Here is a 23,789-nt window from a genome sequence, read left to right as displayed (position 1 = left end):
AGGCAGCGGCGGCTGCTCGGACCTCGGTTTCTGGGGGTGCAGGGCATCGGCGGGGGAGCTGTCGGCATCCCTCGCTCTTCTCGAGGCGGCGGCGGAAGTCTTGGCCACCGCCTCCTGCGCACCCTCGTTGCCCCAGGATTGCGAATTCGTGCCCCCTAACCAGTTGGGCGGGGCTTTGCGCTCCTGCCCTCGGCGCGGATGGGGCTCCTGGCTGGGACTCGGGGTTCCTGGAATTAATGTCCAACTGGGGGTCTGCGGAGACCGGATCCGAGGTAAGTGGGAGAGCGGGCCGGGGTGGAACAGGGGGATGGCGCCTGAGTCGCCGGCGGCCGCGGCGGCCTGCAGGGCGCGGGAGACAGAGGGGGTGCGGCTGGACCCCAGAGCAGGCGGTGAGATCGGAAAGAGAAAAGACTAGATCGAACCGAGGCACCGGGAGGGTAGAGGAGAAAGAGAAGTTGGACGCGAGAGGGGCTGGCCTTGCAGAGACGCCGGTTGCCTTCCCCACGTGGACAAAGATATCTGGTGCCCCGATCCCTGTGGACCCCAGAATGTGCGAGAGGTTCAGTTTCCCCTCCCTGGCTCCTCGGGGCGCTCTTCTGTCAAGTCCTGGGACGGGCAGGTTTGGGGTCATCTTTGAACCCACCGCGACCAGAAAGTGCCTTCTCTGGACGCGCAACTGCAGGGATCTCATTGCGGGCACGTAACTACTGTTGAGCTTGTTGGGGTATGTTCCGAGGAAAGGCGCACACCCTGGGAGGGACTTCTGAAAGGTGCTGAGAGCCTAAAAACTGTGGGCTCACGTCCTCCGAGCGCCGTCTTGCAAAGCTACGTTCCTCGCCCTTTTCGGAACCCGGTCGCTTGCACTTTCCTAATGCCCGAAACCTCAGAAAACCATGCCCGTCGAGGTTAAGAGAGGGACTGCCTGGACAGTCCAGGACTTGGGTCTCCGCCTCGAGCAGGTTATTAAAACTTCTCAAAAGTCTCCGCTAGGCCATCGAAGTGATCACTTTAATGACCTCTTTTGTCCTGTAACTCTGTGCCACCTCCCCGTTAACACTCTCCGCAACTACCTTGCACCACCTCTGGGCTGACTGCGCCGTGGTTTGGTTTACCAGCCCCACCCAGTGAAAACGAACCCTCACCGGGGAGGGGAATGGACTTTCACCGGAACCCCCAGCCTCCTGGCACCTCCCTAGTTTTGGCTGTAGCAAACCCGCCCCGCAGAGCCGACGTGCGCGCCCCGGGGAGGAGGGTGGGCTGCCCAACCCCTTGCTCCCAACATTTTTGCTCATTGGCGGGGACAAACACAACTCTTCCGGCCTCTGATGCCGGTGTGCTAGAGCGTGCTCGACTCTTGCACAGTATTTTGAAAATACGCTTAAGTATTCCGAGTAAGAAATGCAGCTTCCAACTCCACGCACGCGCCTCTTCCTGCAAAGCCCTCGAAGTGGGAGCTGCTGGGCTTCTGCCCTGCCGGGACCAACTGTCAACCTCACTGTTCAGCCACACATTCGCTTTGGGGGGGGGGGGTAGGGGGACAGTATCGCCTTTTCAATAAGTGTCAGGTGTTCAGGGGGCCCGCAGCGTTCCCAGCCCAATCTCGCAAGGGGTTCGGGTGCCCCCGGACCTAGAACCTTGTCTTTGGAACCTTACCAGAGAGACCTCTCCCCAGAGCTGCATGCAGAAAATGTCCACTTTTTATTTACCCTGTTCTTGGGCCCAGCAGTTACGGGGAAATAAGTCCTCCGTCAGGCTAGGACACGAGGCACACTGAAGAAAAGCAATACATCCTTCAGTAACTTCTGTCCCTATCCCAAAAGAAAACCCCCGAGTTACAGAACGCCCCCCACCACCCCGCCTCCCCTTTCTCTCCCTGAGACCTGGATCTTGAAGGCGAAGCCCAAACAAACCTCCCATCCTGCCAGACAGAGGAAGGTGCGGGGGCACTGGCGGCGGGGGCGCTCACCCCAGGGGAAGCTGTCATGGTGACGCGGGAATTGGGGGAGGGGGAAAGTCTAAAAGCAGGTTACCGAGAAACCAGATCAGGTGAGGTGGGAAGGGGAAAACGGGAGAGAGGATGGAAGGTAGGAACCTGAAAAGCAGGCAAGCTGGTGAGCACATCCGGAAGTTCTGGGGGGTAATTTGGATTTGGGGAGGATTGTTGGGGGACCGGGGGTGCTTGTTCACGGATTTCATACTTAAAATGACGCAGCCTCTCGTTCGCGTGGGCGCCACGGGACTCGGACGGTTTCTGGTGCCCCCTGGTGCTGGGAACCCAGAAGCGCCCCACCGTGAGCGGTGGCTTCTGCCGGTACTGGGGCCCTCTGGGGCGCCCTTTCCCCCCCCGCGGGCCTGGGGACCGCCGGGTGCGGGCGCCCGCTAAGCGCCCCTTTTGCCCTGCGGGGCGCACTGGTCCCGGGCGCCGTGGGGGAAGTAGGCTGTGGGGTACAAGAATGGATGCGGGGGCACCTGGCGGAGCCGACTTCGGGAGGAGAGCGTGGTTACCGCACGTGGCAGCGCGTTAAGCAATTCGCGCGCGTAGCAAAGGCGGCCGGTTGCGGCAAAAACGCGTCCTGCAGCTGTGCTTTGAGAGAGCGATAAAAAGACAAACCGGGAAGTGGTGGGGGGTTGGAGGGGGGCGCCCAGATGGGCCCTGGGAAAAGCTTCCCAGTAGACAGACCACTGTATGTGCTCAGCTCCCAAACCCCCTCCTTCCTCCGCCCAGCAAATACCGGGAACTGAAGAGCCGCTCCGAGTGGGGCCGGGCCGGCGGTGCTCGCAGGGAGGAATGAGCCCTCCCTGCCGCGGGGGAGGTGGGGGAGCGCTTTCCGGGCCTGCGCTGCACCCGGCCGCGGGCGGGAACGGGAGCCGGGAGCCGGGAGCCTCCTCTGGCGAAGCGGAGACTTTTCCACGGTTTCCTCTTTTGCCAGCTTCTCCACACTTCTAATTGAGGATCCCCACGTCCAATTTAAAAAGCTCTCCGTCGGCCAAGCGGGGAAAAAAAGGGGAAAACCCTCTTAATGCGGAAGGGAAATCTGGTGCCTCGGTTGCTTCCTGCTGGCGGGCACCGTGATTTGGAATGGCGCATTAACCCCGGGGCTCCCTGCCTCTCGGGGCCGCCAGCCATTTCGCACGCACCCTGGAGCTGGCACCGGGGCGAGGGGGCGTCCCCTCCAGTTCTCTCCTGTGCGCTCCTTTTGCACGGCCTCGGTGCAGTGTTCCCTGGGCCCAGGCGCCAGAATCTAGAGCCTCTGCTTTTTCCCGGGTTTGTAAACCTGCCCTCGCGGCAAGAGGGGCCGGGAGCTAGCTGCAGGTTGCCTGAGTTCCCAGTTCCTGCAAACACCCCGAGGCCCACAGCTGCGTAGCTAACAGACGCCCGAGGGATGGAAAATGCATTCGTCTCCGCAGCGGTGGGAGGTGGCGGCCGAATTAAACTCTTCCCCGGGTGGCCTGCGAGGGAATCTAGGCGGGAGTTCTGGGTGGAGATGGGGGTAGGGCTGGGGGCGGGAGGCGGTGAGCCTGGGAGCTCCCCGAAAGATGCCGAGGCCGAGTTTTTGCGTTTACCTGCACACTGTCGTACTCCTCCCATGGAGAAAGTTCAAGGAGATTTTCCTTAGAATCGTATATGAAGGAGGCATAATTTAACTACTTGAATCCCGTAGGTTCCACTTAATTTCCTTGAAAACTGGAACACGGGCATTGGGAAGACACGAGGTAACACCACACCCCAAAGTGCCTGGGTCTCCTCCACCCGCTGATTGGGTGGGGTTTGGCCCTGAGTTGACAGTGCCTTTTTCGCCCCCGCCCGCGGCTGCGCTGGTGTAGGCCGACTCTCTGGGGGTTTTGAGGGCTGAGGAGCTAAACGGAACCCCCTCGCTGAGAGAACTGAGCCCCAACTCCGCATCCTTTGGTGGTCTAGGCCTTCCCCTGCCCGCGCTGCAGGGTACCATTCTCCTGGATACCCGGCGTGGGGAGCTCGAGACTCCTCTGAGCCGGGAGAAGGGACTGGGGATCAGAATCTCGCAAAACTACAAAAGTGAAATAGAGGGTGTTCCGGTATAGAAGCAAGCATTAAAATTGTCAAGGCAAATGCAAACCCTACCTAACAGCAATGCTAAAGCAGTTATTGGGCGCTTATTGTATGCTCCCCTAGATCTTTCATACGTTAATGTTCCTAACCTTAAGAGGTGGAAGTAGTATTTTAAACCTAGCTGATGCTTTGGGAAGTAACGTTAACGCAGGTGTTCCCACACAGGCCAGAAGTCCCCAAGTCCCTACTACTCCTTCAGCGACAGAATACTTCTATAAATAAGTGGGAGGAATGAAGCGCGCGGGTAGGGTGAGGGGTGCCACAAAGCCTGCCCCAGCCAGCTGACCGCAGCATCTGGACCCCGGATAAAGGGTCCTTGATTTTATTCGTAAAATGAAACGCTGACCGCTTGCTTGGCTCTGAAGGTTGGTTCCCGGGACCTCTGGGAGCTATGGGAAGGTGGGAGGGCCCCGAACCGGGCGGAGGACGCAGGGTGACAGCTGTCCCCTCGTCCCCTGGGGTAATGGGGCAGTGGGGACACCAGTACGGGTTTCGTCGTGTTGGCCAGGTATCGTGGTGCCGTCGTGTTGGTACCTGACGGGGCACGGGCCCGGCAGGAAACTGACCCCTGGGATCCGCTGGCTGGAGTGAAGGGCGGTAGTAGGTTGGAGGCGGAGACCTAGCCGCGCCTGGGACGCCCCCGTGACCGGGGAGTGAGCTGGGGACTTGGAAGGAGGGCGCGGGATGCCCAGGGAAGCGCTGGGCTGCAGCCGTCCCGGAGGAGGGCGGTGACGAGTTTGGAGCAGGGCCCTGGGACCCGCGGGGATGCCGCGCCCTGGGCTCCCCGGCCTAACGCGCCTCCGCCGGTCCTCTCCCCTGCCCGTGCAGGTGCCGCTGCCGGACGGGACTCTAAGATGAAGTTATGGGATGTCGTGGCTGTCTGCCTGGTGCTGCTCCACACCGCGTCCGCCTTCCCGTTGCCCGCCGGTAAGAGGCCTCCCGAGGCGCCCGCTGAAGACCGCTCCCTCGGCCGCCGCCGCGCGCCCTTCGCGCTGAGCCGTGACTGTAAGAACCGTTCCCTCCCCGCGTGGGGGGGCCGCCGGCGGACCCCCACGCACCCCCACCCGCCGCCCGCACACACCCCAAGACAGCTGGGACGGCGGGACGGCCTCCCACGCCCGCGCGGTAGCCCCCCTCCCAGGGTGTGCCTGTCGCCTGCTGCCCAAAAGCCCTGATGCCCCGTCCGTATGGGACACGTGCTGGTTTGCTTAGCCCAGAGGGTATCACATTTTTTTTGCTGCCCGTTTAGCATTCGGATGAACATTTCCCCCCAGTCACTACCAGCACCGCAGGAAAAGACACAGTTGTCCCCTTTTCTCCGCTTCCCTAACATACACACGCACTCCTGTTTTGTTTTGTTTTTTTCCTTTCTTATCCGTTTGGGTGTGCCTGGCTGTGCTGAATTCTGGAAACAGTTGTATTTCCATCCTGAACTGTCCTTGCAAGGGAAGAGGCTGAGATTTTCCAAAACCAAGCCCGAGTCAGAGAAAACACAGAAGGGCCTCGATTTCCAGAACAAGCATCTGGGCAGTGTCAAATCTGTTCAGAAAAGTTCCGGTTCTAGAAAGGTTTAAGTGTAAATAGTGCTAGCTAGGACTAGGGGGAAAGCTGTAGTTGGCTCCACACATGACAATACTAAGTTTTAAGAAAAGAACATACAAATAAATAAATAAAAATCTGTGATTTACCTCTCAAAAATGTTTTAGATAGACCTCTATTAGGGCATGTCAACTATGATTTGATATAATTTGCCCTAGGCTCTTCAGTTTATTTGTTGCATTAAGCAGGGTATGTGCATACATTATAAGTTAAAGGTTATTGGGGAACTATGTAGAAAATTTGACACAACCCCCCAAAAAGCAATAGTGAGCTGTAGCCCAGATGTCACCCTAGCCACTGTGGCCTTCCATTATCCCACTAGCTGTTTTCCACTTAAAACAAACTGAAGTCATATACACAGGAGAAGCAACCCTGAAAGTCAGCTGTGAGTCCCCCAAACCTAGTGGCCTTGAGCTGAAAATGCAGTGCAGGAAATGTGATGTTTATTTTATGCTTAATTACAACAATAAAAGTCTCTTCTTCCAGAAGTCCCAAGAAAGAGGAAATAGTGCCTTTTCTAAACCAAATTAAGACTTCAGGAGTGACTTAAGGTTAGCAAAAGAACATGGTTGATGTCTTGAAATTAAAGTAACTGTTTTAAGAGTTTCTGTCAATTAGTTATATAAATTTATTTTTAAAGGTTTTGGTTTCAGCCATGAATATCCACCTTAGTGTACGTAAAAGTTTCTCTAATAGAAACCTAAATTTAAAATGCCCCTTAGTATCACTCTCTTCAGAATAGTACCCATGAGAGCTGAGTAAGTGGCTTTTCATTCACTCTAACAGCCTAGGCCAGAGGAACAGGAACACAATGTTAGACAATACTTCTCTAATCAGAAAGCTCAGGAGAAATATGACTGTGCCTGATTATGAAGCTGATTAATTCATGGAAGTCTAACTAGCATAGTAGTATCCTGTCTACCTAGGCTTATTTAATACTGGCTCTTGATTCTGGCTCTACTTTCTCTCTCTCTCTTTTTTTTAAAGATTTTATTTATGAAAGAGAATGAGCGGGGGAGGAGCAGAGGGAGAGGGAGAGGGAGAAGCAGACTCCCCACTCAGCGAGGAGCCGGACCTGGGGCTCAATCCCAGGATCATGACCTGAGCCTGAGGCAGATGATTAACCCGCTGAACTACCCAGGTGCCCCTGGTTCTGGCTCTACATTTTTTTTAAAGATTTTATTTATTTATTTGACAGAGAGAGAGATCACAAGTAGGCAGAGAGGCAGGCAGAGAGAGGGGGAAGCAGGCTCCCTGCTGAGCAGAGAGCCTGATGTGGGGCTCGATCCCAGGACTCTGGGATCATGACCCAAGCTGAAGGCAGAGGCTTTAACCCACTGAGCCACCCAGGTGCCCCATCTGGCTCTATTTTTAACTAATTCTGACTTTGGCCAACTTACATACGTACTTTACAACTCCGTGAACAGTTTACAACCTTGCAGTAAGGGGAGGCCTTTCTACTCCAAAACACCAGTGGCTATAAGACTTGGTCCCCTGGCCTTCATGGTCCTGCCCTCACTGTCCTCTGGGAAAAGACTCAGAAGGAGAGAGCTCATGCTCTTTGAAATCACCCAGGGATCCTTAATGGAACACTGATGCTGGGCCTCACCCTGAGAGCTTCAGATTTAATTGGTTTCCAGTGTGGCTTGGGCTTTGGGAGATTTAGATGTTCCCAGGTAACTCTAATGTGTAGTCAGGATTGAAACATTTCGTTTGATAATACCCTAAGAAAATCTGTGCCCCATGTAAGATACAACCAGTGACAAAGCAAGCAGGGTAGCATTAATCCTACTGATGAGGGCAGGGTGGTGGTGTGCAAAGGACTGGTGGGAGAAGGGAGATTACTTCCCTTTTCCACAACTGATGTTAAGTCATCAATGGCCAAGATTCCTACTACTCTATTTACATTTGAACTAGCAGAACACACCCAATTCCATTTTATCTGCTAGAAGACCCAATAGATCCTAGAGGACACTTGAAACAGAAATGTTCCCAAAGAGAAACTGAGCTGTGTTCTAAGCCAAGTTGATTTCTTTCCAGGTATGTTCAGTTCGGTAGCAAGCTGTTAGTGCAGGGAAGGCAGAGGAATGACAGCGTGCAGACTTCGAACGCTCAACCAGTGTCAGCAGGCTCCCGTCATGGTGCTGACATTTATATCTTGCACACCGTACACCGTGCGACTGGTTAATGCTTATGGACAAAAACATTAAGTCATGAGTTGCGTTGGGAAAATAGTCCCTCCACTGTTCAAATGCCTGTGACTTAGTGATTGAGCAAAGGTGCTTTTGTGCCACCTTTAGCACTCTGTGCTGTTTGAAGGGGGCTAGCCTTCACACCCTCACCCCTGAGGTTGCAGGTGTCCTGCTGCTTCTAGTGTAAATGAAACAGCCAGAATTCTGTTCCTAGCATTTTCACAGGGTGAACTACCCACATAGAATGCGTAACTGGCTTGCTTGCTTGCCTACAGGTTCAATATAAAGTAAATGTGGCTGCTTCCTGTGGCAACTGTGAACTTGTCTAAACTCAAGGACTTGTGGTATTCCCTTTGGGGCATCCAAGGACATCTTTTTCCCTTTAGTGATCTTTTTTCTTGTATTTTGCTTTTTGCCAACATCTTCTCCAAAGGATAATTAGAGCAGGCTGGGAGGAATCTAGAAGGTGAAATTTGCAGATCTCATAGCATTGTAGAGCTGACACAGTTAACCCCTTCCCTTCCTCATGGTAAAGCAGCTTGCCCAGAGTGCAAGAGCTCCACAATGGTGGAAGGCAGTTCGGCTAAACCGGGACCAGAGTTTCCCCCAATCACGGAGACATAGAGTAGAGCATTCGGTTTTGCTGCTTAGGGGAAAACACTTTAGGTGGGAGGAAGGTCTTCAACTAGCGACTAAAACCCTGTTGCACAAGGTTGTCTGAAGTTTTTAAAGGTTAGTTCATCTTAGTTGTATGTCAGATCTTGGCCGTGGATAACAGCTCTAAATGTGTTTCACAAGCAAAAGCATAAAGTGCATGTGGTTTTAAAATTTGCTATCTGAAATCATGTATTCATTCGACAAATAGTTCATGTGTGCCTGTGTGGGCCCGGCACTGTCCTAAGTGCTGGGAAGTACTTGGTACACATAATAGACAAAAGTCTCTGCCTGCACGGAGCATACTATCTAGTGGAAGTATGTCCAGCAGTGGTACAATCCAGTAGCACTGTGAACCAGAACTAAACGCGAACAGCCTTGGACCAGGAGGGCAGACTTCTTATGTGACCAGAGGCCAAGTAGAAGAAAGATTGGGCATTGTTAAATTATAATTACAGGTAATACACAACTTATTGTAATACAATGAGACTATATTCCCCCAGTTGGGTAGCACATCTTGAAATTTCCTATGGAAACAATTTTATAAAGCAAGATATCCAGTTCCCAGGCCAGCCCACACAAATCTAGGTGTAAACCATAATATAACTGAAATACAGGTCACAGTATTCTTAGGCTAGAGCCTCTTCCCGGGGTGCCAGTTCCCATAAGTTGCAGAAAGAGGGCACAGAGCAAGAAATCAGGGAGTCCCAACAAGCAAGATTTCCAGTTCCCACCGTTGGATTAGACTAGGTTTGGGTCCCAGCCTTGCCACACAACCAGCTCTTACTTAATCTCTCAAACCTCAGTTTCCTCACCTGGAAAATAGGGATGCTATTACAGCTTTCTCCTGGGGTTGCTTTGAGGGTTAAATGAGGAAATGCTTTGTAAAGCCCGTGCCTGATAAGTAAGCACTGCTGTTATTAGGGGCCATCTTCCTTCTTCCAACAGCCCGATGAAAGCCTTTTTCCCACCTTTTCCTTCAGCCTCTGCCAAGACGTTGCTCTAAATGGTGGGATTTCAAGCAGCACAACATAGTATGGACAGTGAAAGAAATGCAAGCCTTACAAGGAGGCAAATTGGGGCCCCAAAGTCTGTCATTTGGTAAACACTTGGTCAGGCCAACCTTGCCTGGGATTCTGCTCCCCGGCTCAGGCCCCCTGGCTCTTCCCAGGCTTCACAGCTCCTTCCCTTGCCCATTTTCTTGAGCCCATGGAGTTCCTATGGAATTTTCCTCACCAGCTTCCCATGGGCATGTTAGGGAGACCCTCTTCCCCCACTGGGGAGAAGGGAGCCAAGACAGGCAGACCCATATGTGTAAGTGATAGGGGAATGTGGGTGATAGGCCACCTGTATTGAGTATTTCTGCTTTAAGTGATCCCTGCTGGATATTTAATTTAAGATGCTTAATTTAAGATGTTTCGGAAACACAGCAAAACCCTTCTGGTGAACTTTACTAAATGTTCAGCCTATTGTTATCCAGCAAAGGAAACTTCTAGAAGCTAGTTCAATGTTAAGCTTTCCAATCTAATGTTATGTTATGAGATATAGAACTTGGAATGAAGAAGCACCATTTACCTATTGCTTCTTCTTTATTATGTGATGAGCAGTGCTATGATAAAGTAAATCTAAGCTGGAAGGGGACACAGCCCTTTGGGATGAGGCTTTTGAAATCAAGAAATTTCATGTCCGACCCTTTCAGGAGGAATGGATTCCTCACTTGAGATCTGAGACCAGCATCTCACTCTGGCCCCAGTCTGGAGACCGATATTACACTGTTGCTGTTTAGAGAAATCTATTTCAGGCTTAATTTGGATTGGCCGGTCTTAGGACCTTCGGCTGATCTGACAGCCTAAGAATTATGCTGAAAAGACTCTACTTTTTGTGATATAAAAATAAAGGCAGTCCGCCCCCCCAACGTCCCTTTCATCTTTGTTCGTTTAGCACTTAATGGTCCATTGCACCTTCATTCAATTAAAACACTTATTCTTTAATTAATCACTTGAGTTCAATCAAGAAGCAAGTATTAAGTATCTTTCATGTGCTAGGTGCTGTGTGGCATCAAAAAGACAAAATGGTGAACTTAAACAGCTTATGGTCTGGTTGTAAACTATGGAGAAGCAGATGGGTGGGTGGGCGGATTGTCAGACAGATAGATATGTCTACCAAGGGGCTTATATTAGCTGAGGTCATGGTAAGAATTCTTAGCAATGAGGTCACTGGGATTTGGAGATCACAGCAGGAAAGGATTCAGGGAAGAGGGAGGATTTGAGCTGGTACTTGAAAGATGGGTATTAGGAAGGGAAGGGAAAAGGGAAAAGACACATTCCAGACTAGGGAGAAGCATGGGCAAATTTATGACCATGATATGGGGAAAGGCAGGTGGTAACTCCAGACCTCCTGTCCAGAGCTGAGGACAGGTGGCGGGAAGTGGTATGAAATTTAGGGGATCTCCGCAGGTGATCCCCAGATGATGAGATGCTATAAATCTGGGACAAGGAGGGATTTGCTGTGTTTGATGGCAGTGGAGGGCTACAGGAGTATCTTGAGCCGGCAGGTGGCTGTGGGTGTGGGCTCTCGCTGCAAAGCCGTCTCACTGTAAAAGCTACTCAGGCACACGAGCTGCTTGGGAGTGGAGTCTGTAGCATTAGGCATATTTTTCATTTTGAGGTATTGTGTTCTCATTTTTTAAAAGGGCACAATAAAGGGCATGTTCTAGGCACAGACACCATTGAATCAACGTTTTAATCCTCAAAGAAGTCAATAACTACAAATAAAAACTGAATATTAAAATTATTGTCATAACACCTTTTGGCTATCCAGATGGCTGACTCTGGTTTGTTTTTTTTTTTTAAAGATTTTATTTATTTATTTGACAGACAGAGATCACAAGTAACCAGAGAGGCAGGCAGAGAGAGAGGAGGAAGCAGGCTCCCCTGCTGAGCAGAGAGCCCGATGTAGGGCTCGATCCCAGGACTCTGGGATCATGACCTGAGCTGAAGGCAGAGGCTTTAACCCACTGAGCCACCCAGACGCCCCAGTTGACTCTGTTTTAAACGAATAAGTTTTGTAGCTTGTCCAAAAATTGAGTACGTTGAGCTCTACGGGACTGGAGGAGATACTTGTATCCCATTTTACAGATGAAGAAATGGGACCTCAAGCATTGCTCAAGGTCACGAATCTAGTAGGTGGTGAAGCCAGAGTTCAGACTTCTGGTATCAAAGCCAGTATTTCTTGGCTTTACACAGACTGTGCTCCCATATTAGTAGCTTAAGAAAACACAAACATTGGCTTGTTAAAAATACATTCACTAACCCTGAAACACAGATTTTTTAAGAAAGTCCAAAGAGTCAGCTAATAGAAGTAGAGAATATTAAATTTTTTAAGCCCTTAAAAATTATTTATTTTTTATTTGACAGAGAGAGAGAGAGAGAGAGAGAGCACAAGCAGGATGAGCGGCAGGCAGAGGGAAAAGCAGACTCCCCGTTGAGCAAGAAGTCCCAAGAGGGACTCGATCCCGGGACCCTGGGATCATGGCCTGAGCTGGTCATGCACTGACCTGGCTGACGCTTAACCCACTGAGGAACTCAGACACCCCTAAGGCCTTTTTTCATTTCCATTTGGGTGGCAGTGGGCCTAGGCTCCTATTATTAGTGGCTACTTTGAAGTCCAGATCAGCAGCTTTTAAGGAGGAAACACGTGAATTTCTGTACATATGCCAATACCACCAATGCCTGTTGCTGTGAGAGGAGGCTTCCTAACATGTGGGGACAAGTGAGTTCTGCTCATATGTTTTGTAGGCTGACAGAATTTGGGAGGCCTTCCGGGAGGTACTTTTTCTTAGAGCAGTCCTGTTCAGCCCTGGGGAAGGGGACACTCACATGGGAAATCGAGGGCCACTGCATAAGGGCCAGAGTGACCCCCATGGTGGGAGCAGGAGTGAGTTTGCACAGGGAGAGCTGGGGTCACTATTGGGAATCTATCAGTTAGCTCAGGAGAGGCAAACCCACTTTTTGCATGACTTTAATAAGGTCATGGAGGTGGAAAGGCACGGTTTTAAAAGTCTTCAATCTTTTTTGTCTGTAAATCTGCAGAAAGAATGTTGAAAAACTATTGCATACTTCTAAGAGGTTACCTAAAATTTTTGAATCACAAGTTTAATAGTCGTACCAGATGTAATTTCCAGCCCATTAGGGTGGTGGGCTTCACATATATGTGAAGTGAAATATGTGTAGTGAAATCTTCGAGCTGCAAATTTAGTTTCTTTAATTCATGGGAAACTAGCAATCAAATTAACCCAGATAAATGGACTTTTTGGTCAGAAAAGATACGAATTCATTTCCAGTTCAAAGACACATGTTAATATACATCCATGACAACCATCCTAATTCTGGATCCTAATTACACGACGAAGATATGGTTGGGTAGACAGGCAGATGGGGGAAGCCCAGAGCCTTGCCGTGAGTGTCTGGCTAGAATGAAATATGGAACCACCCACTTCAGCATATCTTGGTTTATTCATATGGGACTTCATAGTATATGGTTCATAGTACAATAAACACCACGTGTGCTTCACCAAGACTGACCTCTTGTTAGCATTTTGCTTCATTTTTGTCCCCTGAACCACTTGAGAATTAGTTGCAAACATAACATCAAATACTTCTATACTGTCTAAGAACAAGGATATTACCTTACATTACAACAGTTCAATGATCAGTCTCAGGAAGTTTAACAATACTGTTATCCAATACACAATCCATATTCGTATTTCCCCAGCTGTGACAATAATATCCTATGTGGTTTTTTCCCCTTAATCAAGAATTGCAAATTGCATTTGATGATTATGTTTCTTTTTGGGGGGAAGATTTTATTTATTTATTTGAGAGAGAGAGAGACAGAGATAACAACAGAGATAGTGAGAGAGAACACAAGCAAGGAGGAGAGGGAGAAGCAGGCTCCCCAATGAGCAGGGAGCCCGATCTGGGACTCAATCCCAGGACCCCAGGTTCAGGACCTGAGCCAAAGGCAGACCCCTAACCGACTGAGGCACCCAGGTGCCCCATTGATCACCTTTCTTTATTTTCCTTGAGAATAGCTCCAAGCCTTTTCTTCCCATGACACTGAAGGTTCTGCAGAGTTCACGCTGTCTTCCTGCTCTTTTGTAGACTTGCCCTTCAGTTGGGATTTGTGTGACTTTGTCTATGTTACGAGATTCAGGTAAAAATCCTCAGAATACTGAGTTCCTGATGATGTGTCCTACGTCAGGAGCCACCGATACCGGTTTTTCCCCTGGAGCCACACATGCCTGCATGGTCCCAGCATGGCCTCACAGTAAAATGAGTGAGATGGGCAAGAAGCACCCCTCTCTCACTGAGGTGGAAGGCTGATTTTGTAAATGCAATCATTTTTGAATGATCTGTATAGCTGATTCCATGAAGAGTCTTGAGATGCCAGTAAATTCTTTCACCTGGGTTGGGGGTGGGGGTTGCATAGCAAGTCCCTCCTCACATTTGACCGTAGGAATCTGGTTCAAATGACAGGGAACACTTTTCTTTTACCCCCTGTATTTTCCTCTTCTTTTGCCGGTCCTCTGCTTGCCCAAGTCCCTCAGACCGTCAGCGTTCCTCTTAGCCACCGCTCAGTGGGCCCCTGGGAGGGTCTGAGGGAATGAGAACACAGAGCCCCGGAGCATTGTGGGGCCCCTGGCCTCATGCAGGGCTTTGTGGGAGGGGAGAAGCAAAGGTTCCTTTGCTCCCAGGGTCCTTTTGGAGTTTCCCCTCAAAACCCACCTGCCTCAACACCGCAAGGGATTCTTTTCCCAAGTGGCTATTTGAGTGCTTAATTTTACTGGGTAACTTTCTCACCTTCCCGTAAGGTTTTCATAAATGCAATCTCAGAGCTCATGGGGTGTGCTCGTTAGCATGGGGGTGTTTACTGCTGACCGTGAAGTGCTTTTAGCTCACGCCAGGTGTTCACGGATTAGTTAACAAATGGACACCCTGTGGGGTGTGTTTGTGACTTTAAAGCAAGAGGATGGACATTTTCCTTCCAGGGAAGCCGTGCTGATTTACTGTAAAATTATTAACATAACTATAATGAAAGCGTGGACCACATAGGTGGAAATCAGAGCCGGGCAATCAGAATCTGATCGCAAAATGAATACACTATCTGTCTCTTCCTCGGTGAGGTTTCGGGGCTATTTGTCTTCCTGGAATAATTTTCATTACCCTCATGGCAGGTTTTCTTAGTTAAGTTGTGGGATAAAAGTTCAAGATTGTATATCTAATACTCGTGTGAGATGTTGGTCAAAGTAGGTGGAGATGGTAAATAAAATGGCATTTTGATGAGCAAAGTGGCTTTTAAGAGTATACTCAAGGCTCCTTTTTCTATATTCTGAAATGGTTTGCATACTAGTTGGGTCTTTTTCTTCTGCCTTGAGAGGATCCAGAAGTACTTTTTTTAAACAACAAAACACTGGTGTTTTTACAAAGTGAATACTTTTCAAATAAACCTATGTCATGCCTTCCTGTCAACAAACCAAGGGTCATGCGGAAAATGCACTATAGCTCTGGCAATGGTCACAGTGACTTAGTAAACCACCTCAACTGGTGAGTTACTCTTAGGGAACTAGATGCCATAGACCCCTCTTGAAGTTAACCCAGGAGTACCCGAGGACTAGGCCGGTCTATCTAATCTGGGAGAGTACTCTGTCTAAAATTGGAAAACGATGATGATCGTTACATAATGTGACACGTATCTGCATTCTGGTGCTTAGTGACCCATAGGCTTTTTATTTTTAATTAATTCAAATAAGTGGCAAAATTAACACATAAGTAGGAGCAGATGACAAAACTCTGTAGAATTTTTCGGAGAACTAGAACATGGTTGTAGAATAACACCACACATTTCAGAGGTCGCTGAAGGTCAAATAGAACAAGAGTCAACAGCTTGCAAGGTGGGCTGGACCCGTGATCCATTTGGTAGCAGTCACAGTGGGGGATTCGAGCCTTGGAATCATAAGCTGGGTATGACCCAAACATGCTTGAAGCGGTGAAAACAGAAATGGATAAAATAGAGATTTTTAAGAGAATGGCAAGTTTAGCATTCAACTTCCCGTCTATGGAGACGGAAGGCTGACAGCGTGTTGGTGGAGTATGTCCTCTCCGAGGCCATCAGCTCCATCCCTTCCTTTACAGATGGAGACTCAGGTGTAAGGATGCCTCCCCCTAGAAACCCCTAGAACTCCCTAGAACCTAGGGTATCTTGAGACTCCTTCTACACTTCTTTTCACCTCTCCTGCATGGGGCAGAGGAAGATGTTGAGTTGAGAGACATGCCGTGGTGATTATTTCAGATGTAACCAATGCACTGAGCCAAGAGGTAAACTGAAAAGGTCAAGAACTGCGAGACCTTAAAATACCTCCCGTATGCTTTCGGGGGCCCTGGGCAGAATGCCACTGGGGTGACAGCCAGAGGGGGCCTCTCCCTGACAGAGGTCACCCAAAATGAATGTTTTCAGCAACCCCCACCCCCGCCGCCCCCAGGACAGAGGCCATCTGCATCTCAGGCCGTTAGCACTGGGGAGGGCCCTAGAGAAGGTCCGGTGGGGCTCAGGAGGACTCAGTGACTGGCCCAAGGTCCTCAGACGGTCAGGAACTGACCCCAGACTGGAATTCGAGGCCGTGTTCTCTCTAGCTCTGCCCCGAGAGCCTCGTAGTTTGGTGCCAGAGTGAGTTTGAGGAGCTTCCGGAGATGGGGCCTCTCTGTCGGAATCCGCCGCCGCCCTTGGCTGCTGGTTTTCCGGTTTTAAGTGGGAAATTGCCAGCTCTGCCTTAGAGTGATATGCAAGAGCCAGGGCATGGGAGGTGGCCCTGAACAGAATGGCTGTTCCCTTCCCGGAGACGACTTACTGTATTTCGTGGCCCGCAGGAGCCCGAGTTTAGCATCTACTTCACGTAACTCAGTTTGTGCTGAATTTTCCAACAGAATGTCTGTTTCTCACTGGATTTGGTGAATGTGTACAGGTGAAATCAGCGTATCTTCAACTTGTTCTGGAGTAAATTACCACATGCCCTGAGACTTAAAAAGCTGCATAGTAGTAAGTTTTTTTTGTTTGTTTTGTTTTGTTTTGTTTTTGTACTTAGAAACAGGTATAGCATGGAGCCTTAGATTGACTTTGAACTTTAAACCAAGAGACCACATTTATGAATCACGTGGCCTTTCTTTTCATCTTCTCTGAGCCTCAGTTTCCCGATCTGCGAAGTGAAAATAATACCCAGTCCCTAGTTAGCCTTGCAGGGATGTTGTGGGGCTTAAAGTTGATGTTGTAGGAAAAGAGGCATCCGTCCCTCCTTTATATCGGTAATATTTTATGTGCATCAAGGAAGCTGTTATTTTAAAACATAGAATGATGAAATTTTGTAATGTGAGGAATTTTCAAGTTTTTTAATACTTACAATATTTCAGTATTTAAGTATTAGTGAAGAAAAATCATGTTTATACTTTATTGAAAAGTAAAAATAATGTATTCCAAAGAATGACATGGCCTGGGAATTTTCTGGAGAAGCTCTATCAGTCAGGTTGATTCTTTTCATATAAACACGCATGTGTGCACATGTATGCGCACATGTATGTACGTATACATGTGTGTCGATAGAACTTGTGTTCTGCATGGGGGTACTCTACAGAGCAGTCAGGACTATATCTGGGGTACAGGCAGGTAAAGATATCCGATTAAATACTCCCACCCCCAGGTTTTCCCCTCGCCTCATGTCTGTGAACAGCCTTTTCGGGGAGGCTCTCCCTGTGAGGACAGGCTGCGCAGCACCTCAGCAGCCCTGACATAGCCTTCCGTGACCTTACCTCCCCCAGCCACCTCCCCCAGCGTGTACCCACTGGAACGGGGCACTACCTGGAGTAAGACCTGTGTGGCCTTGGCTTACGCAGTAGCTCACCCGTGGGCCTCAGTGTGTTAACCCTTGCCCTTCTGGTACATAGCAGCTGGCTACCTTACAGTGGAGTACAGATGCTAGTCTTCCCCCAGAGCAAGAGATAGTCGGGACTTTTCTCTGGGACCCCTGCATCCTTGAGGCTGACTCTGGCCTGGAAGACTGTTCCTCTAAGAGAGGCTTCTGTGGGTACCAGGATCTAGCCCTACCCCTCCTCCCTTTTATTTTCTGGAACTCTCAGAGCCTCAGGGACCTTTCCTCTGTCCCCAGAGCCCACTTGCACTCTGGGGGAGGAGTCTTCTCCTTGTGCTGCCTCCCTTTGGGGCCCATGGGTTGCAGACAAGCTGAAGGCTGGCTTAGACACCCCCCCTCCCACACGCTCAACAGCCTGGCTGGGGCAGAGAGGTGGATAACCTGATATGAATATAAAAGGACCCCTTTGATTTAACTGTACTGTTCTTAAGAGAAATCTAATATTTAGGAGACTGTTTTGTCCATGGGATGCCTGCTTAACTAAGATAATGTTTTGAATTATGTACTTTTTACTTAGGCTATTACAAGAAGTACTCTGCGTCCTTACATTGCTCCTATAAAAACTCAATTACCTTTACAAAATGGTCAATATCCCAGTCCTTTGTTCCTGAGGTGACTTTACTGTCTTTCCCCATAATCAAGGGAGGCAAGGTCTCTGCTGTGAACGGTTTGTTCCCAGAAATATTCCCCCAGTACAAGGTTTCATTTGTTTAAATAGCACTGTTTATACAAAGGACACATCAAAGTTAAAATATTTTAAAGAGAATAATGCCAAAATATCTGGTTGCATACTGAAGGGTCACTTTAAATGCATTTGAGTATTTTGATTTTTTTCAAAAACTTTAGCTTTTAGACATGATTTTCCAGGACATATCCTCCAAGCAGGTCTGGGAAATGAGCAAGTGTTTGACCTATTTTTTAAAAATGATGCTCCTTTTTTGTGGTTTGCAAGTATTTTACTATCAAAGTTACTACCCACGAGGGCTGTTTGTATAGCTGACATTTTGCCAAGCCCTTTATAGGATGCAGAAGAAAGTGATATGCCATTAAGTTTTAATTTAGGGAACTAATCCAAACCCTAATCCCCTACATTCCCCTCAGTTCCATGAATTCTTGGAAAATAGAGGCAGCTTTGGGTTGGCCAGAGCCCGGGGTTCGAGGCCTCTACAGAATTTCTAAGAATAGGCACAGTGAAGCCAAGAGCTCCTCGTGCCCCCGAAGTGCCTCGTGTTGATAAATTAAGGCGCCTCTCCATAAGGGAACTCAGTCAGCATCAAGAGGCCTGGAATGAGGAATCTAGTTGGAAGAGACAGGCCTATTTGCTCTGTGGTTTGGAAAATCTAATGTGGGTCAGCGGCGATGTCGGCCACCCACCCGACCCTTCTTGGAAAATAGAATGTTACCCTTTTCAGGTTTCCAAAATTCATACCCATGTAAAACTTGTAAACTAAATATTTATTTATTTATTTATGCTTTATTTTTTAAGGAGAAGAAAGGAAAAAGGGAAGGAAAAAAAAAAAAACCTCTGAGCTCAATGAGAATCATTTGGAGCCTGAAACTGGGGTTTTGATAAATATTACCACATTATCCAGCAGGCATGAGGGAGATTTTTCCCACCAGAAGGAAAAGTTCGTACCAGCTATATCCTTCGGTTTTACATCAAGCATTTATTGACTGCTTCCCAGGTTCCTGGAAGTCTTTTGATTCAGGATTAATAATCCATTTACCCCCTCATCCTAAAGCATAAGCGGCTGGTGCATTCTCTCTGCTATACTCTTCACCTTGAAAAGCCAACTGGAATTTTAAATAAAGGAACTAAACGTTCTCATAACAAAGTATAAGTAAGTTGCAAACATCATTTAGGGCTGCTTATACAAAAAATGTATTTGCAATTTATGTGAATTCAAATTTAGCAGGGTGCTCTGTATTTTACCTGCAAGCAAAACCAATGGACAGAGCCATGTAGTCAAAATGTCATAAAAAAAGGTGGGAAAATGATTTTGGGGGCACTTTGAAAGGATCAGGCAATAAATAAGAACAAATACTGATTCAAATTGTTATTATAACTCCAGTAATATAAAAGTATGTAATTTATCATTGCATAAATTAATGAGTCCCTAAACCAATATAAGTTGAACTTTTATAACTCGAATGTTTTCCTATGTGTTTATGTTAAGAGTTTAGTAATGTTTCATCCTGATTTCTGATTAATCTTCAGTTCTTAATCGATTTTGACTTTCTATGTCCCCAGGTTCTTAAGTTACTGATCTATTCAAGAATTCTTGAATAGAGTTAGGGGGGATCCCTTCGTGTGAGTCCTTTGTCACACAAAGGGTCTTTTGGGGAAACATGAAGACTTTTGCGGAACTTTGATTAATCACCTCTAAAATACCAATTTTAGAAGTTCAGATTTCTATACAAGTACGGTTTTTTGAAACTGAGCACATCTAATTTCCTCTTCAGAGCTTATTATTGGAAAAAATCACAAATAGCATAAGGAGCTCATTCTTCAAGCCATTCATTTCTTTATACAGAGTGATTTAAAGGTTTTTGTATTTTAAGCAGAAAACTTCTTAAAGAAGTTCAGTTAGAAAGTGGTTCCAAGGAAATGATTAATCAGAGCTCCTCCCACACCAATCCTCCCAGAGAGAGCCCCTTACAAGCCCTATGGGGAGTCAGACCTTGAGAGACTTGCCTGCTGCAGGAAGCAGGCCAGGTAGATATTTCACTCTCGGGTGGAAAATGACGGTGTCACTCAGGGCATGACTGCTTCCCATGTGACGTCATGGGCTGTTTACCTGGGAGCTGTTTATTTCATGATGGTGTGGTTCTTAACCGAAGTCTAAGCGTCCCCTTGAAAAATTAAGGACTCCTTCTTCTCCCCTTATGAAGTGCCCTATTTCATTCAAAATTTATGGTGGGCTTCCAGGGACAAGATCCTATTTTAAGTGCTTGGGATCCATGGGGAACAAGCCAAGCAAAGGTCTCTCCCTCCTGGAGTTGACTTTCTATCAGAGAAGACAGACAACAAATAAAAAACTTAAGAAATCAGTTCTATAATGCACTGAAAGATAGTATTATGGTAGAGGGTGGGGAAGCAAGGCAGGGGGTCTGGATTCGGGCTTGGGGACACATTGTATTTTAAACATGGGGGTCAGGGCTGGACTTGGTGGTGGTGACATTTGAGCAAAGACCTGAAGGGTTGTGGGAGTGAGCCACTGGGTGCTGTGCAGGAACAGTGTTACATGCAGAGAAGGAACAGACAGCACAATGGCCCCGAGCTCCTGCTTGTGTCTGATCTGTGATACTCAACCCAGGGTGCTTTTGCCCCCAGGGACATTTGGCAATGTCTAGGAAAGGTGGGGGGATATCACTGGCATCCCCTGGCTAGAGGCCGGGAATGACGCTCACCAACCTGCAATGTGGGGAACAGCCTCCTACGGCAAAGAAAGATCCTGCCCAAAATGTCAGTGGGGCTAATGTTGAGAAACCCTATGTGTGAGAGAAGTGGTGAGGAGGCCTGGAAAACTGAAGGAGAGGCAGTAAGGGAAGAGAAGTAGAAGAGATCAGAGGTGACAAAGGCTGGAGGAGAAGGAATGGCTAGGCCAGCGAGGGCCTTAGGCCAGTGTGGACTTTGACTCTTACTCCAAGAGAAATGGGGAGCCATTGGAGGGTCTGGAGCAGAGTGGACATGACCCACATTAACAGCTCTGGCTGCTGAGTGGAAAATAGGTTGAAGGAGGGTAAGGCTGGAAAGAGGGAGCTGAAGGCGGCTACGGTAATCCCAACAGAGACAATGGGCCCAGACCAGGGTGGGAGCAGCTTCGTGACTTCCAGCCAGCAGGACTTTCCAAAGCCAAATCCCAGATATCAGACAATGAGGCATTCTGGGGGTTCCACACAATCTATACTCTTTTGATTACTATGTATCCTAGATTATATGTTCTACATAATCTAGATAGATCAGTGTTCATCAGTAGACTTATCAATTGATCCATCAAGCAATTGGTATAGTTAAATTGCCTTAGCTGGATTTTGTTTTACACACAGGATTCCTAATATGTGTTTTAACAATCAGTCCATGACAGGGACCCCTGGGTGGCTCATTCCGTTGAGTGTCTGCCTTTGGCTCAGGTTGTGATCCCAAGGTCCTGGGATCAAGCCCCGCATCGGGCTCGTTACTTAGTAGGGAGCCTGCTTCTCCCTCTCCCTCTGTCTGCTGCGCCCCCCCACTTGTGCTCTCTCTTTCTCTGCCAAGTAAATAAATAAATAAACCTTTAAAAAAAATCCATGACAAAATAATTCGGCAGGAGTCAGGCACAAAGTAATCCTTCTCTGCTTTACCGTGGTCTCAGCAAAATACGTTCACTCTTGCCAATGACTACTTCGAGGTGTCTTTTTCTGAGCCACAGATAACCCTAAACATGCTAAGTTACCTGAAATGGGGATGAGGGGAACATAAGAGTTCTAGGCCCTAATAATGAGAGGGTTTAAACGGCTTTCTTCTTTTAGAAATGCATTAAATTGTTCAAATAGTTCCTCACCTCTTACTTGATCAGCCAAAGCAGATGCTGCAACAGAGCAGAAAACTCCAAGAGACTGGGAATCCTTGCTCTAACCCCAAGTTCTCAAACTTCTGAGAAGAGCTGCCTCCTCATTCCATCTGAGCGCCCCTACTCCAGCTCCGATTCTTAGCCAAGAAAAATGGCCTTCAAGGAGCCACCTGCTCACAGCAACTGCAACACAGACTGGTTAAAAATGGCAGATGTTGGGGAGCCTGGGTGGCTGAGTCATTAAGCGTCTGCCTTGGGCTCGGGTCACGATCCCAGCATATTGGGATCGAGCCCCGCATCGAGCTCCTTGCTCCACAGGGCGCCTGCTTCCCCCTCTCCCTCTGTCTCCAGCTCAGCCTATTTGTGTTCTATCTATCAAATGGATAAATAACAATCTTTAAAAAAAAATAGAAAATTAAAAAAAAAAAAACAGATGTTATTCAAACGGAAGATGCGCTTCTGAGGACTTGTTTTCTGCAAGGAAGTGTATCTGCCCCCGCATGCTAGTCTCCTCATTCATCCAGTCATCCCTTCATTTATTTTAGTCTCCTCTTTTAACTGGATACTTTCCCTTCTGAGGGTACATTTTCACCTCTGCTCCTGGTAGGGGTCGGTGGGGAAGGTTTCACTGGTCACTTAGTCTGACCAGCTGCTGGTTCCACTGGGGGTCCCTGCTAGGCTAACTTTGGAGGCACTTTCCCGGAGAAGCCCACTTGAAACGAGCTTTCTCGTCTCCTTGTCGTCTCACGTGACCTTTTCTGTTTTCTCGCTGCACAGCAAACATGCCAGAGGATTATTCTGATCAGTTTGACGACGTCATGGATTTTATTCAGGCCACCATCCGAAGGCTGAAGAGGTCGCCCGAGAAGCAAATGGCCGTGCCACCCCGGAGAGAGCGGAATCGCCAGGCGGCGGCCGGCAGCCTGGAAGGTTCCAGGGGGAAAGGGCGGCGAGGCCAGCGGGGCAGAAACCGGGGCTGTGTCTTGACTGCGATACATTTAAACGTCACTGACCTGGGTTTGGGCTACGAAACCAAGGAGGAACTGATTTTTCGGTACTGCAGCGGTTCCTGCGATGCGGCCGAGACAATGTACGACAAAATATTAAAGAACTTATCCAAAAATAGGAGGCTGGTGAGTGACAAAGTCGGACAGGCTTGCTGCAGACCCATCGCCTACGATGATGACCTGTCGTTTCTAGATGACAACCTGGTTTACCATATTCTAAGAAAGCATTCCGCTAAAAGGTGTGGGTGTGTCTGACTCCGGCTCCAGAGACTGCTGTGTATTGCATTCCTGCTACAGTGCAAAGAAAGGGACCAAGGTTCCCAGGAAATGTTAGCCCCGAATGGAAGATGAGGACCAAGGAGGCGGAGGACGGAGGAGGAGGAGAAGGAGGAGGAAGAGGAAGGCAGCCATTGGGGGAGCCTGGTAGAGGGAGATTCAGCTACAGAGAACTGGACGGGAGAGGAAACAGCCATCTGGACTCTCCCTGCTGGCAGCCGATGTCGCCGGGAGCCGATGTCACCAGCAGTTCAGGGCAGGGGTCCCTGGTTGGGTGTTTCCCATCATCGGACACAGCCTGCCACGGCCGGCCCCGGGAGCAGTTGCGGATGCACTTGAAACCAGACCAGTGTATCTCCTGTGGTTTATTTTCACACATCTGGAGACACCTGGGAAACGGTCATCCTGATGTCGTTCCTTGTCATGATGTTTTACTGCTGA

At 48.6% G+C, this 23,789-nt stretch overlaps 1 protein-coding gene across 2 annotated transcripts; it reads left to right on the top strand.

Annotated features, from left to right (window-relative positions):
* The first annotated feature begins 37 nt into the window (after positions 1-37).
* GDNF (glial cell derived neurotrophic factor) lies at positions 38-23,544 on the top strand. 2 transcript variants are annotated; one of them, XM_032851996.1, is made up of 3 exons: positions 38-272; positions 4,919-5,017; positions 22,843-23,544. In XM_032851996.1, the coding sequence occupies exons 2-3, from the start codon at positions 4,945-4,947 to the stop codon at positions 23,325-23,327; spliced, it is 558 nt and encodes a 185-aa protein (XP_032707887.1). In that variant the 5' UTR covers positions 38-272; positions 4,919-4,944; the 3' UTR covers positions 23,328-23,544. The 2 variants fall into 2 exon arrangements, with proteins under 2 accessions (XP_032707887.1, XP_032707886.1); XM_032851995.1 differs by having other exon boundaries at positions 4,919-5,095.
* The last annotated feature ends 245 nt before the right edge of the window (positions 23,545-23,789 follow it).

This window comes from Lontra canadensis, unplaced genomic scaffold (genome assembly GCF_010015895.1).
Source record: "Lontra canadensis isolate GAN:19392208 unplaced genomic scaffold, GSC_riverotter_1.0 scaffold5, whole genome shotgun sequence".
NCBI lineage: Eukaryota > Metazoa > Chordata > Mammalia > Carnivora > Mustelidae > Lontra > Lontra canadensis.
Note: the sequence above shows the minus strand (reverse complement) of the source record. Positions and strands in the feature narration are given on the sequence as shown.

Bases quoted from the DNA above. Each gene is read 5' to 3' on its own strand.
- GDNF (XM_032851995.1), top strand. From the start codon at position 4,945: ATGAAGTTATGGGATGTCGTGGCTGTCTGCCTGGTGCTGCTCCACACC. The intron at 5,096-22,842 runs GTAAGAACCGTT...CTCGCTGCACAG, and splicing joins CTTCGCGCTGAGCCGTGACT to CAAACATGCCAGAGGATTAT.